The 21410-nt window shown below is 49.9% G+C and overlaps 1 protein-coding gene across 1 annotated transcript in view; it reads right to left on the minus strand.

The window, feature by feature from the left end:
* Positions 1 to 4279: 4279 nt before the first annotated feature.
* Positions 4280 to 21410, minus strand: part of LOC119439969 (neprilysin-like) — a 500589-nt gene continuing 483458 nt past the window's right edge. The window contains exons 14-15 of the mRNA XM_049662689.1: positions 5697 to 5747; positions 4280 to 4321 (exon numbers count right to left, since the gene is read on the minus strand). Of these exons, the coding sequence (XP_049518646.1) occupies positions 4280 to 4321; positions 5697 to 5747 (93 nt within the window). The remainder of the gene's footprint in view (positions 4322 to 5696; positions 5748 to 21410) is intronic.

The raw sequence follows: 21410 nt of genomic DNA on the forward strand, positions 1-21410 counted from the left end.
GCGCTTCGCCTCGAGCGTCCAATGGTTTACTGACATAGAGACACAAGGAAGCGACGATATTCCAACATACATCAATATTAGTGGAGTTGAGCAAAGCTCCCTACAGTCTTGCGTACAGTTGAGTGGCCAATGTTTAAGGAGCATATGGATGACTCATGTCGGAAAGGCCTTTCAAACAATATATAAACGAAATATCGGACGCAATGAAAGCATTCATCTGCTCGCTCACAAGGTCAGCAAGGCGAACACAATTCGACAAAGAACTGGAGAAGCTGCGTGCGGAACGCCGACAGGCGGAAAGAAGGTATCGGTGCACTAAATCCGTTCTAGACCTGAGCGCTTCATGACACATACAAAACAAAGTTCAGAGTCGTATGGACAAATTCGAAGACAAGCGATGGAAAACTTTCTGTCAGACGCTTTATCCCCGAAGATCGCTCTCACACATACGGAGAACGGTTAGGGGTCTTCGCTCATGTCCGCATGAAAGGAAGCCCTTTGCTTCTCTGGCCCTCTACCAATACCACTCGCAGTTTGAATTGGCTGAAGAGTTCTGTATGCGGGTTGCTGGATCCGCGATCATCGCTACTGACGCGGCACTGAATGGTGTCCCTGAGGCACGTGTATCAGAAATGAACGTATCATTTTCAGCTGAAGAGCTCGACGCTGCGTTAGCGACCTGCAGGCGTTCTTCATCACCAGGACCAGATGGCATCACGTACGCTTCCCTATGCCACCTTGGACATGACGCACGTAGTGAGCTGCTCAACTACTAGAATGAGTCTTGGCGAATCGGCGTTGTTCCTAAACAATGTAAATCGAGCCGCTTGATCCCCATTCCAAAACTTGGAAAGTCTCCGCTTGATTTATCATCATATCGTCTGATTACGCTTTTGAGCTGCGTCGGCAGAGTGATGGAAAAAATCATTCTTGCTCGCTTAGAATGGTACCTCGAGCGATTCGACATCTATCCGGGTGCCATGGCTGGCTTTCATCGAGGTCGCTCGTCCATCGACCATGATATTGACTTCGTTACCTGGGTCCACGAACAGAAAATCCTCAAGCGCCTACCAGTTGCACTTTTTCTCGATGTCAAAGGAGCATACGACAACGTCGCCCATTAGGCCATATTGAACTCACTTGAGGCTGTGGGAGTTGGTGGCCGGATGTTCAATAGATTCGGGACTATTTGACCGAGAGGTGCTTTTTCTTACAGACTGAAGACGGCCCAAATTTGGAACATTACATCTGCCGTGGTGTGCTGGAGAGTAGAGTGTTCAGCCCTATATTGTTCAGCCTCGTCTTGGTGGGACTTGTGGAATTTTTACCGCGGACAGTTCATGTCTCTATATACGTCGACGACATTTGCATCTGGGCCTTTGCAGTGACACGGCCTCAGGTGCGGGCCAGGCTTCAGCGCATCTCAACCATGACGGCGTCTTATCTACGAGAACAAGGCCTCAGTGTGTCTACAGAAAAGTGCACATTGGTTGGCTTTACGCGCAAACAAATGTCCCTGTATCTTGTTTCAATCAATAGTCAAGCTGTTCCCTATGTTAAGACGCATCGCTTTCTGGGTGTCATCATCAACCGCAGCCTCTCGTGGACTCCTCACTGCGTCTACCTGAAGAAGAAGTTATTTGCTATCGCCCAGGTATTTAAATTTCTCAGCGGCAAAAACTAGGGTGCACCAGTCTATTTCATTTGGGGTGCACCAGGGTACTGTTCCTGGGACTCCTTCGTTACAGTCTGTCAGTTTTATCAACTACATGCAAGACGAACATTCGCGCTCTGAGAGCATACAAGTTCAAGCCGTACGCACGTGTTTAGGGCTGCCTCGGTGCATCTCAACTACAGCAACAATACCCATCGCGAGAGACCATACGACCAAGACACACGTAGCTGCCGACTCCCTCAGAGCGCACATTCGTCATCTGTCAGAGATCCCCGACCATCACTTAGCTGCCCTACCAGCGGAGAGACCTCAAGCGACCTTTTCAAAAGTGATTAGCGCCCATCAAGAGTGTATACCGTCAACTTTTACACCGGCGGCGAAGCCTTCATCTCCCCTGTGGTGCCTGCGACAGCCTCAAGTGAATTTTACTATTACCGGTATCACCAAGAAGGCCAATCATCCATCACTGGCTCTGAGGCAACTGACGCTCCTATTATATCACCAGACATATCATGACTACATATATATATATATATATATATATATATATATATATATACCGGCGGTTTGACCTCACGTACCAGCTCAACTGCTGACTTCGTCGTTCCAACAGAGCAAGTTGCAGTTAAATTCAAATTATCACATATGACTATATCGACGTCAGCAGAACTTGCAGCCCTCCATGCAGCTGTGACCTACGTCAAAGAAGAGCCGGCACAGAAATGGGTCATATTCTGTGACTCTAAGGCAGCCCTTCACAGTATCAATCAGGCTTACGTCACAGAACTTACGGGCAGATGATATCCGACATCATGGAAGTACATCACCATGCTCTGGAAACAGGACACATCATAGTATTCCAGTGGATTCCTGCTCTCTGTGGCATCATCGGCAACGACATTGCTGACAGGGCTGCCCGATCTGCCCACGAAGACATCCAGACGTGTACAATACCTTTGGCGAGGATGGACACTGCCAGGGAACTTCGTCTGCTTGCACGTAGAAAGTCACAAGCTTTATGGAGTTCAAATGCCTTCAATTGCCGATTGTACAAGTTGGACCCCTTGCTACATCCATAACAGCCATCTAGCCTTTCCCACGGCGAAACAACCTTGCTGTGCCGTGTGTGGCTGGGAGTGGCGTTCACGAACGCTTACTAATTCCGTATGGGAATGGCCGAGAGGCCGATGTGCGACTCCTGTATGTGCGAGGAAACCATCGAGCACCTATTGTGTACCTGTCCTCGCTACGATGTACAACGCCTCTCTCTCAGGACCACTTTAAACCGACTGGACTCGAGACCGTTCTCTGAGTCAAAGATACTCGGACCGTGGCTACACCCGTCACTGGCACAAAAAGCGATGCGTGCATTAGTACAGTATTTGAAGTGCTCCAGTTTAAGAGACCACTTATAGTGTCCCTGTACATCGTCCCACGTGTACTCAGTACTCATTCTCGCCCTATTTTACTCTTTCTATTCCCCCTTTCCCTCACCCTTAGTGCTGGGTAGCAAACCGGATGCTCTTCTGGTTGACCTCCCTGCCTTTCCTCACCTTGCTCTCTCTTCTCTTTCTCTCTCTCTCTCATTATCTATCATTTATGTTCGTCATTCACTCTAGTCATAGTATACCAATTTTGGTAAATACCAAGTTAACGATACTACCATGAGAGCACCAAGACGTAGGGGGCTAGATAGATAGATAGATAGATAGATAGATGGATAGATAGATAGATAGATACTGTCAAAGTGGCAAATGTTTGCCAAGAAATGCTTCGCATTTAACATCTGGTACCTTAGAGTACTCGGTGGCGCTGTGGTCAGCTCGTTGAAAGAGTTCCTGCATGGTCCGAACATATACACGCAGATCCTGATCTGGGTGCTGTGTTCGGGAATCTAGCTCGCGTCGGAGGCGGTAGTCGTAGTCTACCGCCAAGAATTTGGCTCGGAACACCTTGACGAATTGGTCCCAGGACAGGAACGGAGGCTGCAGGCGCAGCCACTCTACCGCTGTGCCTCGAAGTAGAACCGGCAGGACTCGTTTGAGCATGTAAAGCTCCGAGACTCCCTAAACTGTCCTGTAAAGGGCCAATTCATCAAGAAAATCAGTGACCGATTTCCCGGCGTCGTGGTCACTAAACGTTGGAACGTCCAACGTCAACTTTGTCATTGCCATGGGCTGCGCGCGCTCATAACCCGTGCGCATGGCAACGGTTATGTCCTCCAGAAAGTCTGGCACAACGCAGCGATCTGGCCCAACGCTGACGAGGCCATCGCGTCTTGTCGCTCCCCGGCTTCACCGGCGCCAGCTCCAGCCATAATCGAGACTCCGGGTTACTGTTCTTCTTTCGAGACTGCCTTGCGCGCCGAAGAGCGAGTCTCCATGGAAAAACAGACAAAACAAACCAGGCAAACAAGACGCAAAAGATACGTGCTCACAAATAACGCCGCACAAGAAGCGGTAACCCAACCACGAAAGACGCCACAACGGCTATCATCAAAACGCCAAAAACACCAGCTAACAAACCAGAAGCCCCGATGCCTATCTCCGAGAACCACCAGCTGGCCCGACGTTGGGCGCCAAATGTGGGCTCAGGACTGTGGCTTCAGAGCCAGTGGCCAGCTGAGGCTCCAGCTGATGACACGGACTGCCGGAGACAAGCAAAGGAGAACCTTTACTTTCAAGAGCCCAGACCAACTGCCGTCCAGGTTCCTGATCGCCGCTCCGACCTCAGGCTCGCTGCGCGTGGCCCGGGCGCATCATTAAATTTCAAGAGCAGCTGGCGCTCGGAATATGGCGCCACGGCACGGAAGAGCGTGAACCACGGCGGCGCTTCGGATCTGTTTGTGCCCCGGTGGCCGCGGTGCCGGGTGCCAACGCGAAGCGACGGTCGTTGGGGTAGAGTGTACTCGATTGGGGGAGTGGGTCCAGCAAGGGTTCTGCGACGAGGCATTTTTATTGAAAATCCAGGTGGCGCCACCGTCGCCTTCTCCCGAACGCCACAGCAGCCACGGCCGCGCGCGCACAGAGGAGAAAACAACTTTATTACGAGAAATTTCAGGGCGTTGTAGATGGCCGCTTGTCAGCGGTGACCTCTTCCACCCAGGCAATGATTCCTTTTTGTAGCTTTTCTTCTGAAGACCGTATTAGGGTCTCCCATGTCGTTTCCGCGCGCGCACAGAACAAAGACCCTTACAACACCCATAGAAACGGCGCGTCGAGCAGACGACAGCTCGGCGCCGCCGTCACCGCCACCGGTCTGTAGGTCTGCAGAGACAACGGATTGGCTGGAGCTTCGGAAGAAGGCGATGGCTGCGCCACCGCAAATTACTGTGTTTTTTGGTTCACCCTCTCTGCTTGCCGTGACCTCCGGTGGATCCACTCACCCAATAATGTACAATCTGGTTGGGGTGTTGCTACGCTGCGCTCCGCAACACCCAAAATAAAGAAATACTGCTCCAGTCAGGTAGACTGCTCTGTCCCTGATAGTGAGATTATATTTGGATCATCCAAACCGTATTCGTTTATTTAGAAATAGCCGAAGGGCGGGAAAATGCAGACCACTGTCACCTGCCAGACTTGTAGGCACAACTGTGGCTGCTGTTAACAGATCGATGCTATTCCTAAATAAAGGCATCACTGTTGTGATAATCCAAATATAATCTCACTATCAGGGAGGGAGCACTCTACCGGACTGGAGCAGTATTTTATTTGGGGTGTTGCTACGCTGCCCTCTGCAGCACCCCAACGAGCGCCGCTTCGCGTCGGCGCCCGGCACCGCGGCCACCGAGGCACAAACAGACGCGAGGCGCCGCCGTGGTTCATGTTCTCCCGTGTGGCGGCGCCACAGTCTGAGGGCCCAGCTGCCCTGGAAAATGAATTGCGCTTCCCGGGCGCGTGAGCCCAGTTCCGATGATGATGTTTGTGACACAGCGGTGCTGCCATGCGGCCGATATCCCCCATAACAGTTACTCTTTAGATACCACGAATTCAAAGTTGAAGCAAACAGGCAGGTTACTTACATTCGAGTCATTATATTCATCGGGGTCCCAAAAGTCCGCGGGGTCGATACCCTAAGGAATGAACACAAGCTGCATGAACATGAGCACCAAATAGAAGAAAGAACAGAAAGTATGACTATTATTAATGATACCCTCGATAGAAACGTGTTATGGAATACTGTAAAACCGATCATGATTTCAAACCCTTAAAATTTCCTAATGATGCCCTTGGCAATAAATTTCATACCCAGACGCCACTGTACTTACTATTCATCCTATCTGTTATGCTACTCCTCGAAATAAATTAAGGAGACCCTACGCACCGACACACGACGAACTTCCTTCGTGATTTTTTTATACAATGACTACATTTAGAGGAGTTCTGAACCACCATTGCGGATAGCGTACGCTCGGCCAAATTTTGCAGTCGTGCGCGGCGCGTGGAGCTAGCAAGAGGAGCGCGAAGTAACATTTTTAAAACGCTCTTTTCAACAGAAGGCTTCTCAATCATGTAGGGCCTGCCATATTTCATCATAGCATATTTCCGTGCGCGGCTGCTATTGGCCAATAGCTGACATCTATCATGAAGGGTGTTCGAATTAATGCGCTTCTTTGTAGTGATACTGTGGATATTTTAAAGACGATAGTCTTTCTTGGGGAACTTAAACGATGAAAATTTGGTCTGTCTGTCTGGCTGTCTGTCTGTCTGTTTGTCTGTCTGTCACCCGATTCAGCCACCCGGCCAAAGTTGGACCACTTGCTTACCACCCACACTACTTAAACTGGTACGGCTGTTCATACTTGTGAACGTTATCGATCACAAAGTAAATATTACGCATATCTGAGGCGCAACATCACTAGGTAAGTATTAGGAGGTGTGTTCCTTTAATAGAAAATACATAGATACGTAACTCTAAAGACCCTAGTTTCTTAAGCTGCGCTGAAAATGCCATGCTATGCACGCCGACGAACGACGTTCCCCGACTGCGCGCCGACGAGCGCCCTCTGCTATGAAGGAAGGAAACCCTCTGCACAAGCTCATGTTTCCCGATGTATTGCCAGATGGCGTCCAGCCAGATGTGGCCGATTCAACATAAAGGAAGCGCTGTCTGAGGCAGGGCAAAACATAAATGGCCGCTTGATGAAATAATGCGGTAAAATGAAATCTGTTCAAACAAACCTCCATTGCATTTATCATGCCAGGACGGAAATGGTACGAGAACAGCATCACGGGTGGCCGCGGATCAGACCAGCACTCATGTAGTACGGCCGGTAAAAGACTATCGTCTTTCGACGACATTTGCAGCGAAGCACGCAGATACGCGCCAATTTTTTGACGCAGTTTATTGAACAGGCTGAAGGAACCGAAAATCTGCGTTTCGACTTTTCATAAGAATTACGCACTTCCAGAAGTAGTAATATCGTCATATCACCGACCCTTGTCTGGTAACACTCGGCCGCGTCCGCCCGCATAGGAATGAAACTTTGGCCGCACTGCTTATCAGTGTCGCAGCCGTGCGTTCTCACTAATTTCGATTAGTTTTGAACATTCGACTTGCCTCGAACCACACGAACCTTAAGATCAAATCATAGATACACTTTCCAGCGCGCGGTCACACCTGGTCGCTCCTGTCTAGATGTCTTGGCAGGCTTCGCTCCGTATTGAGCTATTATGTAAAAAACGGCAATTTGGATGCGGCTACTATCTGTCGGTGAAGTTCGTGCAGGACAAAGCTGGTCCGCACCACGTAGCTCTGCCAGACTGGAGCACATGAGCGCGAGCGCGCACTCCAGCCATGTCGTGCACATGCGTAACCACTACAGTCGCACGTAGCTGCGTCTGCAACGTAGCGCAGAAACCGTGGCCGCTGCGGGGTGTCGGGATGAGTACGATTGCTGAGGACAACAGCTTACTCTATTTGGTATCTGGGAATGACGTGACCCAAGGCCCGATTGCGAACACCTGACGAACAATCCTCTGCATCCAAAGTTTCACACACTCGAGGTTTGTCGCCGTCAGGGTCGCAGCTGGTTGCGTTAGCAATCCTTCAAACGCAAGTCCGGAGTGCGGCATTTATCACTTATCTGATATGCGCAATGACGACGTTTTCGCACTAACGAACAAGAAGATGAAGTTTGTTCGACTGTTGGAGACTGTGTGATTGTCGTAGAGATAAATTCTCCGCTAGATAAGTGGAATGTGCTACTCATGTCGCTCGGTGCACATAGTAGCTGCGCGTAGCTCTACAGTACATTGTAGCGCAGCAAAGGGATCAAACACCGTGAACCCAAGCGCCAAACTGAGGAATAGCCTCCGAGTTTGGCTGATGTCCCTATATAAGAGAAGCTCCACCATCCATTGATCAATGCCGCTTCTCTCTCTCCAGTATTTCCGATTGGACGATGATAGCGCGCGCTTTCACATCTTTGTATTTTTTTCCGCCTCAGAGCCATGCTGAAAGTCACTCTGCGCAGCCGCAGTCACCGGCGGCGGCGCGCGCCCGGCCTGAAAGCTTCAACGTGGACTTTCAAGGTGTGCCACCGTCGACTTGCTTGCGCAAGCAAAAAGTAATAAAAAAACAAGCGCTTTAGGAGAAGAGATGGCGGAGGAAAGAGTAGATGGTGGTACTTTTACTATATAGGGCCTTTAAGTTCGGCACCTCGTCGGCACCAAAATTGGAAGTAGTGGCGTCTATGTGAACATCTAAAATGAAATTTGAACTGCGTGCCACGGAGACGTTAGGTAGGCGAAGCTTTAAGGGCAGCACCCTACTCCGCCGTAGAAGTCGCAGTGCAAGGCATAGAAGCAGGACGGGGTGCACCGCGACGGGGATCAAAGGCGATCTTTGATTGTCAATAATTGATGTACGAATTGATGTATAATTGATGTCAATATGATGTAGCGAATTGATGTACTTTTGGCTGCAAAGAATTTCTGAAATTGTGTCTTTTAACCTCAAATGCATTTCTCGATTTCAATCAAAATCGACCCATGAACCGTTTCAGGCTTAGCCATTCACTCAAAAAATCAGAACGTAATACTTAAAATGGCCCCAAGTGAACTGTGCCCAAGTAGCGTATGTGCGAAAAACTCTGGCACATTTTAGGCCAGAAATTGCAGGGAGGTGTCTTTTTTAAGCTATACTTTCTGCATGACCGATGCGATTGTGTTGAGAAAAACCTTGTCTACTGCATGATTGCGCTAAAAACACGCTTCAGTACTTACGAAATATTAACGTCACGCAAGCAATGTTTTCAAGGTTTCTAATGTGAAAATATTGCTTCGTAAATAATACGCCGCCTAGTTACACAGATAGCCACACGCTTTAGTGTCTTCTGTTTATCTGCTTACTGACATCGTTGATAACACGTTCCGGTGGCGCTTATCGTTTCGACCTAGAGAGCACCAACGTCTATGCGTTGCCGTTTCAATACAAGGCGATTTGAGTGGTGTGAACGGGATTTTAGAATATTTGTACTTCTAAAGCAGTGCTCAAAGTTAAATATACACAGGGACGAAAAAAGCACACACGAAGCGCCCCAACGCAAGCCTTAATTAAGCTTTTTGCCAGTTCTGCTCTATATAAATAAGATGTTATACATAAGAGCTTCTATGGGCGACGTGCACTCTAAACCATTTTACACCTAAAAGGATGTATTTGTGTGTCAATAACTCGCACCCTTACACCCCTCGAGATGCATGTTACCCTCGGAGATACGCTATTTTTGAAGGTGGAATTCACAGCGTTAAACTCTATTCTCTAAAAAATAAACTACATCAAGAATACGATGCGGCCTTATCAACATTTGGGCATGGACCCGACACTAGCATCGACCAATTTATAATCTTAGAGTAAAGTAGTAAATACATCATAGAAAAGTGTTCACAAGACAGCAAACATATGACAAGTAGCACAACTTGTTTCTAATTTTTTTATGACTTCTAGACCACTTGGCGAGATGTAATAACAGCTACCTAAATAGTATTTACAGCGACATGTTAGAGGGCACCGCTCGGGGGCAATGGTAAGCGTCATTGTGATTGCCTAAATGCGTGGTCATCTCCGGTCATTTGCCAAATCTATTATGCATGCCCTCGTGTGTTAGTGAACAGCCTGTAGTGCCTCAGCATGTGGCGCCTCAGCATGCTGCGGCTGTCAAGGAAGAAGAAGTCGGCATTCCACCGCGTGGCAGGTGCAGAGCGAGAATAAAAATTCAGTTCGAAAACTCAACGCTGTCAGGGCTGGATCTTTCTCGTGTTAGCTCCGACAGTTATTGGTGACCCGATAAAGAACACGCAACCCCAACCATCCCGCATGGATCCCGCCGGCTCTTCCACCCAGCCTACCGGTCCTGACGCCCAAGAAGACGCCAGACTTAGCACTGCTGCGGTGGCTGCGATCCAACACGTCAACCTGCCACCATTTTAGCCAAACAGCCCCTGCACATGGTTACTGCAGGTCGAGGTGCACTTCCGTCTACGGCAAATCACCAGCCAACAGACCAGGTACTGGCATCTGGTGTCCTCCTTACCTCCGTACGTAGCCGAAGACTTGGCAGATATTTTAGCTTCGCCGCACCCGAGCTATCCGTATACGACACGTTGAAGGAAGCTATCATTTCCCTCAAGTCTGAGTCTGAACACAGCAGACTCCAACAGCTCATCACGGCCACAGAGCTCGGTGACCGTCACCCATCCCAGCTCCTGCGACGCATGCGCCAGTTCATTGGTGAGACCTCCGCCCCTCAAGAGGAGAAGCTGTTGCGTGAGTTGTTCCTCCAGCGCTTACCGCAGAGCATGGTCCCGGTCCTCGTCGCTGCAGGAGATGTCCCAGTAGACACGCTCGCTGAAATGGGTGATCGAGTGGCAGACTACTCGCGGGCACATAGCCTCAACGCCGTGACCACGTCGCCACCGGCCACCGCTGCAGACCCCGCGCTCGCGAGCATCGAGAACCGTTTGGATGCCCTTGTCAGACGTCTTGATGACTTCGTACCTGCGCATCGCCGATCGGCATCCAGGTTCCAGTTCCACAGTCGCTCCTCGACGTCTCCATGCTCTCCGGGACTTCAGACAACCGACGTGCCACGGGACGGCTCGTCCTCGACCATGTGCTGGTACCACCGCCGATTTGGGACCTCTGCTCGCAAGTGCACTCGCCCTTGCTCCTGGTCGGGAAATGCGACGACCGGCCACTGACGGCGGCAAGTGGTACTGGTCGAAAGCCATGCCGCCTTTTCTATGTTTCCGATATGATCACTGGCGCTTGCTTCCTCGTCGACACAGGAGCCCAGGTTGGCGTCATACCGGCCTCCTGTGCAGATCGCCGTTGCAATGAACAGACCTGCCCACTCCAAGCGATCAACAACTCCGCCATTCCCACATACGGCGAACGCTCTTCTACACTTGACCTTGGACTACGCCGTACGTTCCACTGAATTTTTATCCTCGCTGACGTCTCGCAAGCTGTTCTTGGAGCTGACATTCCTCAGTTTTTTCAACCTTGCTGTGGACATGCATGCTCATCGCCTCATCGATCACAACACGCGCAGATCCATCAACGGTATACTCTGCACTTCCTCGTCAACGAGGCTTCGAGCTCTGACACCCGCTTCGCCGTATGCAAAAATACTCGCTGACTTCCCCAACATCACGAAGCCGCACACCAGAGAGTCACCGGTGAATCATTCCGCCACTCACCACATTGATGACCTCGTGGTCGCAAGCTCATCGGGCCGTGAGCATCAAGAATACCTGCGCACCCTGTTTCACCCTCTGGATGATTACGGCCTCATCATTAATCCCAATAAGTGCGTCTTCGGCGTCGCTGCAATCGAGTTCTTAGGCCACCTTGTCACTCCACAGGGTAATAAATTGCACAACATGAGCCATCCGGGTATTCGTGCGACCCAGAAGCTAGTCACATCTCGTTTCCTTTGGCCAAGCATCAATGCTGACGTCCGACGCTGGGCGCGAACCTGCCTTCAGTTCCAGCGTGTTAAAAGTCACCGTCACACGGTCACGGCACCATCCCCCTTTCCACCTCCCGATGCAAGGTTTTCCCACGTCCATCTCGACATCGTAAGCCCTCTTCCACCATCACAAGGTGCCTTTTGCCTACTGCCATGTGTGAATCGCTTCACCAGATGGCCGGAAGCGTTTCCCATTTCCGACATTACAGCAGCGACAGTGGCTAAGGCTTTCACAAACGGTTGTGTATCACGCTTTGGATGCCCTTCTGTCGTCACCACCGATCGCGGTCGTCAATTTCAATCGGCCCTTTTCACCGCACTTGCCAATATCTTGGGCATTCGACCCATCCACACGACTGCCTACCATCCTTCCGCCAATGGCACGGTCGAACGGCTTCATCGACATCTGAAAGCTGCCCTCACTGCTCACCAGCCAAGAGAACGTTGGCTTGATCACCTCCCCTTCGTACTTCTGGGCATTGAAGACGGATCTCGGCTGCTCATCAGCCGAACTAGTCTATGGCGTGTCGCTGCATCTCCCAGGGGAATTCAGTGAGCCGTTGTCGCCCACTTCCACTCATGATGCCACCACGTACATTCGAGAGCTGCGCACCACGTTTCACGACCTTGGTCCTGTAATTGCTGCCGACCGATACCCACAGTCTGTCTTCGTCAGCCAGGATCTGCATGACTGCAGTCACGTCTTCGTTCAGCGTGACCAAATACGGCCACCACTCACACCAGCCTATGATGGCTCATTTCGCGTACTCGATCGTACACCTAAGACGTTCACGCTGGACATCAACGGCCGTGAAGACGTCGTGGCTGCCGATCGACTAAAACCTGCATACATTGCCGCTCTCGTGTCCGGGGAGCTTCCATTTGCAGTCTGGATGCCCACATCCAAGCACGTTCAGTGGCCGACACCTATGGCTTACGCTCTATGGGGGGGGGGGGGGGAGCCCTGTAGCGCCTCAGCATGCGGCGCCCGTCAAGGAGGGAGAAGTTGGCATTCGACCGCGCGGCTGGAGCAGAGCGAGAATAAAACATTCAGTTCGAAAACTCAACGCTGTCAGGGTTGGATCTTTCTCGTATTAGCTCCGAGAAGCCTGTAATTGTTCATTGAGCATTATATGAAGACAGTGATTTGAAAACATAACTTCACATTGTCATAATAATCTTTACCAGCCAAAATAGAACATTCATGCACCCTTACACTTTTATAAGGTGCAACCTGTGAAATATGTTCTTCGTGCACTCCTAAACACCTTAAGGATACAGTATAGAAGTTTTCGTGAAAGTTACGCCACATTAAAAAAAAAGGCTGCCAAATATACACATGTCAAAGGCTTTATATAAGTTCGGCATTCCACCCTTAACAACGTAACAGGTTTTACGTTGTACACAAGCCACTAAACTCAACACATTTTGAGGTCACAGTAATTTATGGTATGGTTATACAAAATATTGTCACGAGCGGCGATCGTGTGGTCGGTGCTTGGACGACGACGACGACGTGGCTTTCTGGTGTGCACGCGCTCTCCTGAACTATTGCTGTAGCCTTGTGCGCCTCACCTTGTAAATACATCCATTGTATATATATTTTCCCCGTCACATCTTTGTTGGATGTGCGGGGTAAGCTCGCTACAACACCGGGAACTGGATCTTCGCAGCGGACGGTGCGTTGCTGCCACCACAATGACCGACCAAGCGACACAGTGTGAGCAAGGCCCGTCACCGGTCAATCTCTTGCACCCTCGTGACCCCGGGACATTCAACGGCACAAGCGGCGCGGATGTCGATGAATGCCTGGCAATGTATGAGCGCGTCAACCACACTAACAAGTGGGACCCGATGATTATGTTTGCGAATCTCATCTTCTATTCGCGGGGCACTGCGCTACTCTGGTTCTAGACGCATGAGGCAGATCTGACAAGTTGGGACGTCTGTAAGCAGGAATTACGCGATCTATTTGGGAGACCTATGGGACGACAACTAGCGGCCAAGCAGGAGCTCGCAATTCGCGCTCAGACTTCCACAGAGCCGTACATCTCGTATATTCAGGACATGTTGTCTCCGTGCCACAAGGTCGACAAGGACATGCCTGAAGCGGACAAAGTGGGCCACGCACTGAAAGGCATAGCCGATGACGCATTCAATCAGCTACTGTGTAAGAAATGCTCTACAGTGGAATCGGTCATCGCTGAATGTCGTCGTTTTGAGCGGGCCAAAAGTCAAAGTATCGCTCACCGCTGCGACCGACTTCCCAATACGGCTGCCACGTCCTCATGCGAAGGTTTAGCCACGCTTCCGCAAGCGCAAGCTCCAGAAAACGCCACCAGGATCGCCCTCCAGAACTTGAGGCCATGGCACCCGTTAACCCTCATGACGGTATGCAGAGCTACAACCTGGCTCCAATTTCGCTAATTCAGGCCGTGGTTCGCCAAGAGGTAGCGAATATGGGCATTTTACCCACCTTTGATAACGGTCATGCTGCTACCAACCAGGTCACCCCTGTCGTCGCTGCTGCAGGACCGAACACGACATTCAGGCCACGTTATCGAAATCCAGCCGATTGGCGCACACCTGATCACCGGCCCATCTGCTTCACATGCTCTAGGATTGGACACATCGCCCGCCATTGCCGCAGCCGCTGGCCCACGTCCTATCAACCAAACACTTACAATCACCCGGACCGTGCACCATAAGCCCCGTCGTTCCGTCCTGAGGCCTCAAGTGCTGAACGTCCTCCTAGTGAAAACCAGATCAGCCGCTCACCATAGCACCAGCGCCGTCGGTCCCGCTCGCCCCAACCTCGCCGCTCTCGGTCTCCCTTCGACCGCCTCTCGAAAAACTAGCCAGTGCAGCCCCCGGAGGTGACGCTGCATTTACGATCCGGCTTGAAAATCCTCTGATTGTCCCTCATACCCGATGCAACCTTCTTGAAGTTCTGGTTGATGGTGTGGCAGTTACAGCTCTTGTTGGTACCGGCGCACAAATTTCTGTAATGAGCTCGAGCCTCCGGCGCCGCCTCCAGAAAGTCCTGATGCCCGCGACTTCACCTACCGTCCGAGTAGCCGACGGGAGTACACCTGCCGTACTTGGAATGTGCACTGCAAGCATCTCCATTTCTGGTCGCCACACATATGTTCTTTTTGCTGTTCAAGAACAGTGCCCCCATGACCTCATCCTTGGAATCGACTTTCTGTCCACACACGCTGTCCTTATCGACTGCTCCGCGGGCCTTCTCTGGCTAGAACTTCCTTCGTGCTCCGACAACGTCGATGCCAGCCCACCTCGGCTACGCTCCGTCGAGTTACTTCGACGGCCTCCGCAAGCCGCAATATACGTCCAGCTTTCCGCCTTTCCGCCCCTACCCGATGGCGACTACGTTGCCCGCCCTATTCCTGAGGTCGCCATGACAAGCAACGTGGCGCTCTCCTATACGGTGGTGACAGTTACAAACAACGGCACCTCTTTTCCCATCCTCAATTTTGGCTACTCGACGCAAGTTCTTCCTCGCGGCATATCACTCGCTCATCTGACCCCATTGGCCGGCCACACGGTTTCTACCCTCACCACAAAACCTCCACCGGATTTTTCACCACCGTCATCCCAGTCAGGTTCGTCCTCCGACCACTTCGCCTGCATGATATCAGGAGACCTCGCTCTGGCACAGTCCGCTGCCCTTCGCCGCGTGCTGGTTTCCTAGCAGGATATCTTTGACTTTGGCGACCGTCCTCTGGGCCAGACTTCCGTCGTCACCCACCGCATTAAAACCGGCGATGCGAGTCCTATTCACCGACGGCCTTACCTTGTGTCAGCTCCGGAGCATGCTGTCATCCAACAAGAAGTGGAGAAAATGCTGGGCAAAGGCATAATTGAACCCTCATGCAGTCCTTCGGCGTCTCCCGTCGTACTTGTGAAGAAGGACAATAGCTGGAGATTCTGTGTAGACTGCCGCCACCTATTCGAGATCACCAAGGAGGATGTGTATCCTCTCCCGCGTATTGATGACGCACTGGACTGCTTGCACGGCGCCAGATATTTCTCTTCCATCGACCTGCGCTCAGAATACTGGCAAATCGCTGTGGACGACCAAGACCGCGAGAAGACCGCCTTCGTGACTCCTTATGACCTCTATCAATTACAAGTGATGCCTTTTGGCCTATGTAATGCTCCTGCTACTTTCGAGCGCATGATGGACTCTCTTCATCGAGGCATCAAGTGGTCCATATGCCTTTGCTACCTGGACGATGTTATCGTTTTTTCAGCTACGTTTGAGAACCATCTCACTCGCCTGTCCAGCGTCCTTGATGTTTTTCGCCGTGCTCGTCTTCAGCTTAACTCGTCGAAATGTCGCTTTGGGCACCGTCAAATCTGCGTACTCGGCCACCTTGTTGACGCTGCAGGCGTGCAGCCAGACCCTGACAAAGTGCGTGCGGTTAGTCAGTTATCTACTCCACGGTCGGCCATGGACGTCGGCAGTTTTCTTGGCCTGTGCTCGTACTTCCGTCGTTTTGTCCAGAACTTCGCGGAAGTGGCCCGCTCTCTCACTGGTCTACTCAAGAAGGACGTCATTTTCACTTGGGGTCGTAACCAAGCGGACGCCTTTTCCTCGCTCGTTGACATCCTAACGAACCCACCTGTTCTAGCACATTTCGACCCGTCAGCCAGCACGGACGTTCGTACCGACGCCAGTGGCCACGGTAGAGGCGCCGTCCTTGCACAACAGCAGCACGGCCTCCACCGCATGGTCGCCTATGCAAGCCGCCTTCTGTCGCCGTCGGAGCAGAATTACTCGATCACAGAACGCGAGTGCTTAGCTCTCGTCTGGGCCATCGCAAAACTCCGCCCGTACCTGTATGGCAGGCACTTTTCAGTTATTACAGACCACCATGCGCTTTGCTGGCTTTCCTCCTTCAGGGACCCCACTGGTGGCCTTGGCCGTTGGGCACTCCGCTTGCAAGAGTACTCCTTTTCTGTGTTCTACAAATCTGGACGGCTTAACCAAGACGCTGACTGTTTGTCACGATACCAGCTCAATCCCCCTGATACACTGGAAGATGAACCTGGCACCTTTGTTCTGGTCATTACAGACTTCGTCCACATAGCTGACGAACAGCACCGCGACTCATCTCTGCGGCCTATTATAGACGGTCACAACTCACCACACCCTGACCCTTTCCTACGGATGTTTGTGCTCCACAACGACACCTTTCACCACTACAACGCCCGGCCTGACGGAGCTGAGCTCTTGCTTGTTGTTCCCGCGCATCTTCGCTCTACTGTTTTGCGCCAGCTTCACGATGCACCGACGGCCGGACACCAAGGCGTGTCACGCATGTATGATCGCATCCGTAGGCGCTTCTTTTGGCCTGTTCTCTACCGTTCTTTGCGACAGTACGTGGCGGCTTGTGACTTCTGCCAGTGACGCAAGACTCCTGCCCTACTGCCTGCTGGCAGCCTTCAGCCCCTCGATATCCCTCATGAACCATATTTCCGGGTGAGACTCGATCTTCTAGGGCCTTTCCACATGTCAACCACTGGCAACAGATGGGTTGCGGTCGCTACTGACTACGCAACGCGGTACGCTGTTACACGAGCACTTCCGACCAGCTGTGCTACTGATGTAGCCAATTTCCTTCTTCACGACATCATCCTGCGCCTCCGTGCTCCTCGTCAGTTAATCGCGGACCGCGGCCGCTGCTTCCTGTCTAAAGTAGTCGACGACATTCTTCGTTCTTGCTCGACCAATCACAAGTTCACCACTGCGTACCATCCACAGACAAACGGCCTTACTGAACGCCTCAACCATACTCTCACAGATATGCTTGCTATGTACGTGTCTGAGGACCACCGAGACTGGGACATCAACTTGCCTTTTGGGACCTTCGCCTACAACTCTTCTCGTCACGACACAGCTGGCTACTCACCTTTTTATCTACCCTTTGGCTATGACCCACCGTTGCCTATGGACACCATACTTCATCCTCACGCAGACACATCCTCTGCCTAGGCTCGTGATGCTCTTGCCCACCCTGACATCGCCCGTCAGGTTGGCCGCGATCGCTTGTCAGCGTCACAGGTCAATCAAAAATGTCTCTATGACCGCCGACACCGGGAGGTGAACTTCCCTCCAGGATCGCTCGTCTTGCTGTTCTTCCCGTCACGTCGCGTTGGCCTATTCGAAAAACTCCTCTCCCGTTATGCTGGCCCTCACCGCGTTGTACGCAAAGTCACTAATGTGACCTATGAAATCGCTCCGCTAAATCCCTAAGTCGGCCTCTGGAACAATCGCGAGTGACATAGTCCATGTCTCGCGCCTTGAACCGTACCACTCTCGGCCCGGGCCCAAATTGCACCGGGACGGTTCTTCTGCCGCCGGCGGGTAATATCACGAGCGGCGATCCTGTGGTCAGTGCTGGGACGCTGACAACGATGACGACGTGGATTTCTAGTGTGCACGCGCTCTCCTGAACCATTGCTGTAGAGTTGTGTGCCTCACCTTGTAAATACATTCATTGTATATATATTCTCCCCGTAACAATATATTTCTTTCGAATTTGGTAGATTGGTGTTGCTTTCTTCCAAGCTTTTAAGTGCTAGTATGGCCCGATTAGCTCTAAAACACTGACGGCAGCATGAGTTCTATTTTGCTTTTTAATAATGTTTTTACTTTACTTGTGCGCCTGCTTTGTTTAATAATTCTTATATTGTCAAATTATTACGACAATGACTGCGTACGCGAAGTTTATTGAGGCGAAAGCCTTACATGGCTCATGAGTTGAAAATCAGGGGCCGGATCCTCGACCTTTGGTGGCAGTCGAACCCACGACCTTTAGTGGGAATCGAACCGACTACATGTGGTGTTAATTATGGCAAAGTTAATTACTATCGCGGTATTTCAACCATTAAAACCCATGACCTTTGTTGGGAGTTGGCTTTGGTGGGAGATGGCTCATGGGTCGAAAAGCTTGCCTTCCAGAAAATTCTACAGCGCCAAAATTAATTGCCACGAAACTTTAGGTCGAACACTCGAATTGGGTTCGAACCTCGTCACCTTTGGTGTTCATTAAGGCACTGGATCCCATAACCTTCGGTGGAAGTCGAAGCATCGACCTTGGGTGTTTATTGCGCGAATTTATTTAAAACACATGCAATTAAGGTATAGCTATTTAGGAGACTTGAACCCACGACATTTGGCGGGAATCAAACCCACAACCTTTGTTGTTAATTAAGGCGAAGATAACTAAGGCACAGTTAATTGATGTAAAGTTGATTAAGGCGCTCGAATCAACTACCTTTGGTGGGAGTCGAACCCTCGACCTTTCGTTTAATTAGGCGAATTGAATTAAATCAAAGGTAATTAAGGTATATATAATTCAGAGACTCGAACTCACTGACCTTTGGCGGGAGTCGAATACGCGACCTCTGGTGTTAAAAAGGGCGAAGTCAATTAAGGCACAGTTAATTAGGACGCTCGAACCCACGATCTTTGGTGGGAGTCGATCCATCGACTTTAGGAAGTAACAACGCATTGGAATGAGAATGCCGAGTAATTGAAGTAATGTCTCGTAAGCGCGCAGGGTTTCGCATTCATCCTCTTTACCATATGATAAGCTGACTGTGACCTTTGTTTAATGCTATCAGGCTTGAACGGTATATTGGTGCCGCATATATTTTTTAAATATTGTGCTAGACACTGTGCTTAAAATCTGCTTTCTTTTACCTAGCCTCATGTACATTGACTTATGCGGAGGTTGAACAACCCAAGGTGATGAAAATATTTCCGCAATCTTCCTCTAAGGCGTGCTTCATAATAAGATCCTGATTCTTGTGTTTAAAATGCCATAACCTACGTATGTTTTTTTCTTCTTTTTTTATACACGCCAGGCGATGGGCTTGCAAGTAACACAGCCGATAAGGTAGGCTTGCAACATAGTGACGCAAAACTATTATTTTTATTTAGGCAGTAAAACAGCCCACGTGTGCGATCTAAAATAGCAACGCAATTTCCAAAGATGCAGCTTCGTCCGAGCGCGGTGTTTGTATTTTCCTTGAAATTTCGTCACTGAAGGAGAAAGAACGACTCTTGTTTAGCGTGAGGTGCAGAAATAAGAGATACCAAGCCTCGAAGTTATTTCGGCCGACCCTTTCTACTTCCTTAACCTACAAGCAATATCCCTTGCAGATAGCAATTATTTATATAGGACATCATGCTATAAAGACGCTCTAGCAGTCCTGCATGATTCACTACGAAGTCTTGGCGGCAAAATGAGTCTCGTCACCTTCAACAGCAGCGAATCAGCCAACCAGACGTCACCAGCTCCGCAAAAAAGAGGACTGACCATAAAATATTCCTTTTTCACTGAGTTGGAATTTTAAACGCTGCTGAACTAGCCAGTGCCTAAGTATTGTTCCAACATAAAACAGTTCACTGCTCAGAATAAATGTCTAAATTCTACCTTGTGAAGTTGCACGATTGCAAAATAAATCTCTGGGATTTTAGAGAATTCGGAATTTTGTACAACGTTCCGTACTATCAGAAGTATCCACAAGTGACGGGCCATGAAGACCTGCTTTTAAAGAGCAACTCAGATGACAAATACACGAGTATGCAAATAAGACGAGGTTGTAGGTAGCTGTTGAAAAGACAAGGACAATGAATAACATACAGCAATTTACGAATTGAACCTGGAAACAGAACCTGGTAACTTTCAACATGCGCAACCTCTCGAGCGAGGATAGTTTACCTGGGCTATATGAGAAATTATCAGGCATAGCCTGGGATATTATTGGCCTTAGTGAGGTTAGAAGAACTGGTTAGGCTTATACGTCTTCTGCTACAGAGGTCTTCCAGATAAGAGAGAATTCGGGGGAGGGTGTCGAGTCCATAAGGAGATATCGGGCAGCATTGATGAATTCTACATCATTTATGAGAGGGTTACCGTCGTCCCAACCTCCAGTCACCATGATGAAGGAATATAACAGTTTTATGAAGATGTTCAATTAGCGATAAGAAAGGTGAAAACTCAGCATACTTGCAGTTATGGGCCACTTCAATTCAAAATAGGTAAAAAGCAGGCTGGTGAACAAGCAGTTGGCAACTACAGGCATCAATTCTAGGAACACTAGAGCAGATATGTTGGTAGAATTCGCGGAAATGAATACGCTTCGAATAATGAATACCGTCTTCAGGAAGCGCAGCTACAGAGTCGCCCTGGAAAAGCCATAATGGAGAAACAAGGCATGAAATAGATTTCATACATCTCTGCCGATGCCAGCATATTGCAGTATGTAGAAGTGTTAGGTAGTGTAAATGCATTGACCATAAGGTTAGTGAGGTCTAGGATTTCTCTCATTTTGAATAGAGAAAGAACAAAATTAGCCAAGAAGAACAAGCCAACCGAGACGCATTAAGGGTAAATGCAGACCATATTAAGGCTGGTGTTCGCAAACACATATGCAGCTTTAGAACAGGAAGATCTAGACAAGAAAGAGGTAACTAATGAAACGGGAACTAGGTTTATCTCAGAAGCAGCAACTGAAGTGGGAGGTAAGGCACCAAGGCAAACAGTTGGTAAGCTCTCACAAGTAACAAGGGACCTAATAATTAGATGAAAAAAATGAAAGTGTTAAACTCAAGAGGTTAGCGGAATTCGCTGAACTGTGAAGAGTGGTCAACAAGTAGACCATAAGGGATATTAGAAATTATAACGTGCAAAAGATTGAGGAAGCAGTAAATGTGGACACAGCATA

This window comes from Dermacentor silvarum, chromosome 2, assembly GCF_013339745.2.
Source record: "Dermacentor silvarum isolate Dsil-2018 chromosome 2, BIME_Dsil_1.4, whole genome shotgun sequence".
Lineage (NCBI taxonomy): Eukaryota > Metazoa > Arthropoda > Arachnida > Ixodida > Ixodidae > Dermacentor > Dermacentor silvarum.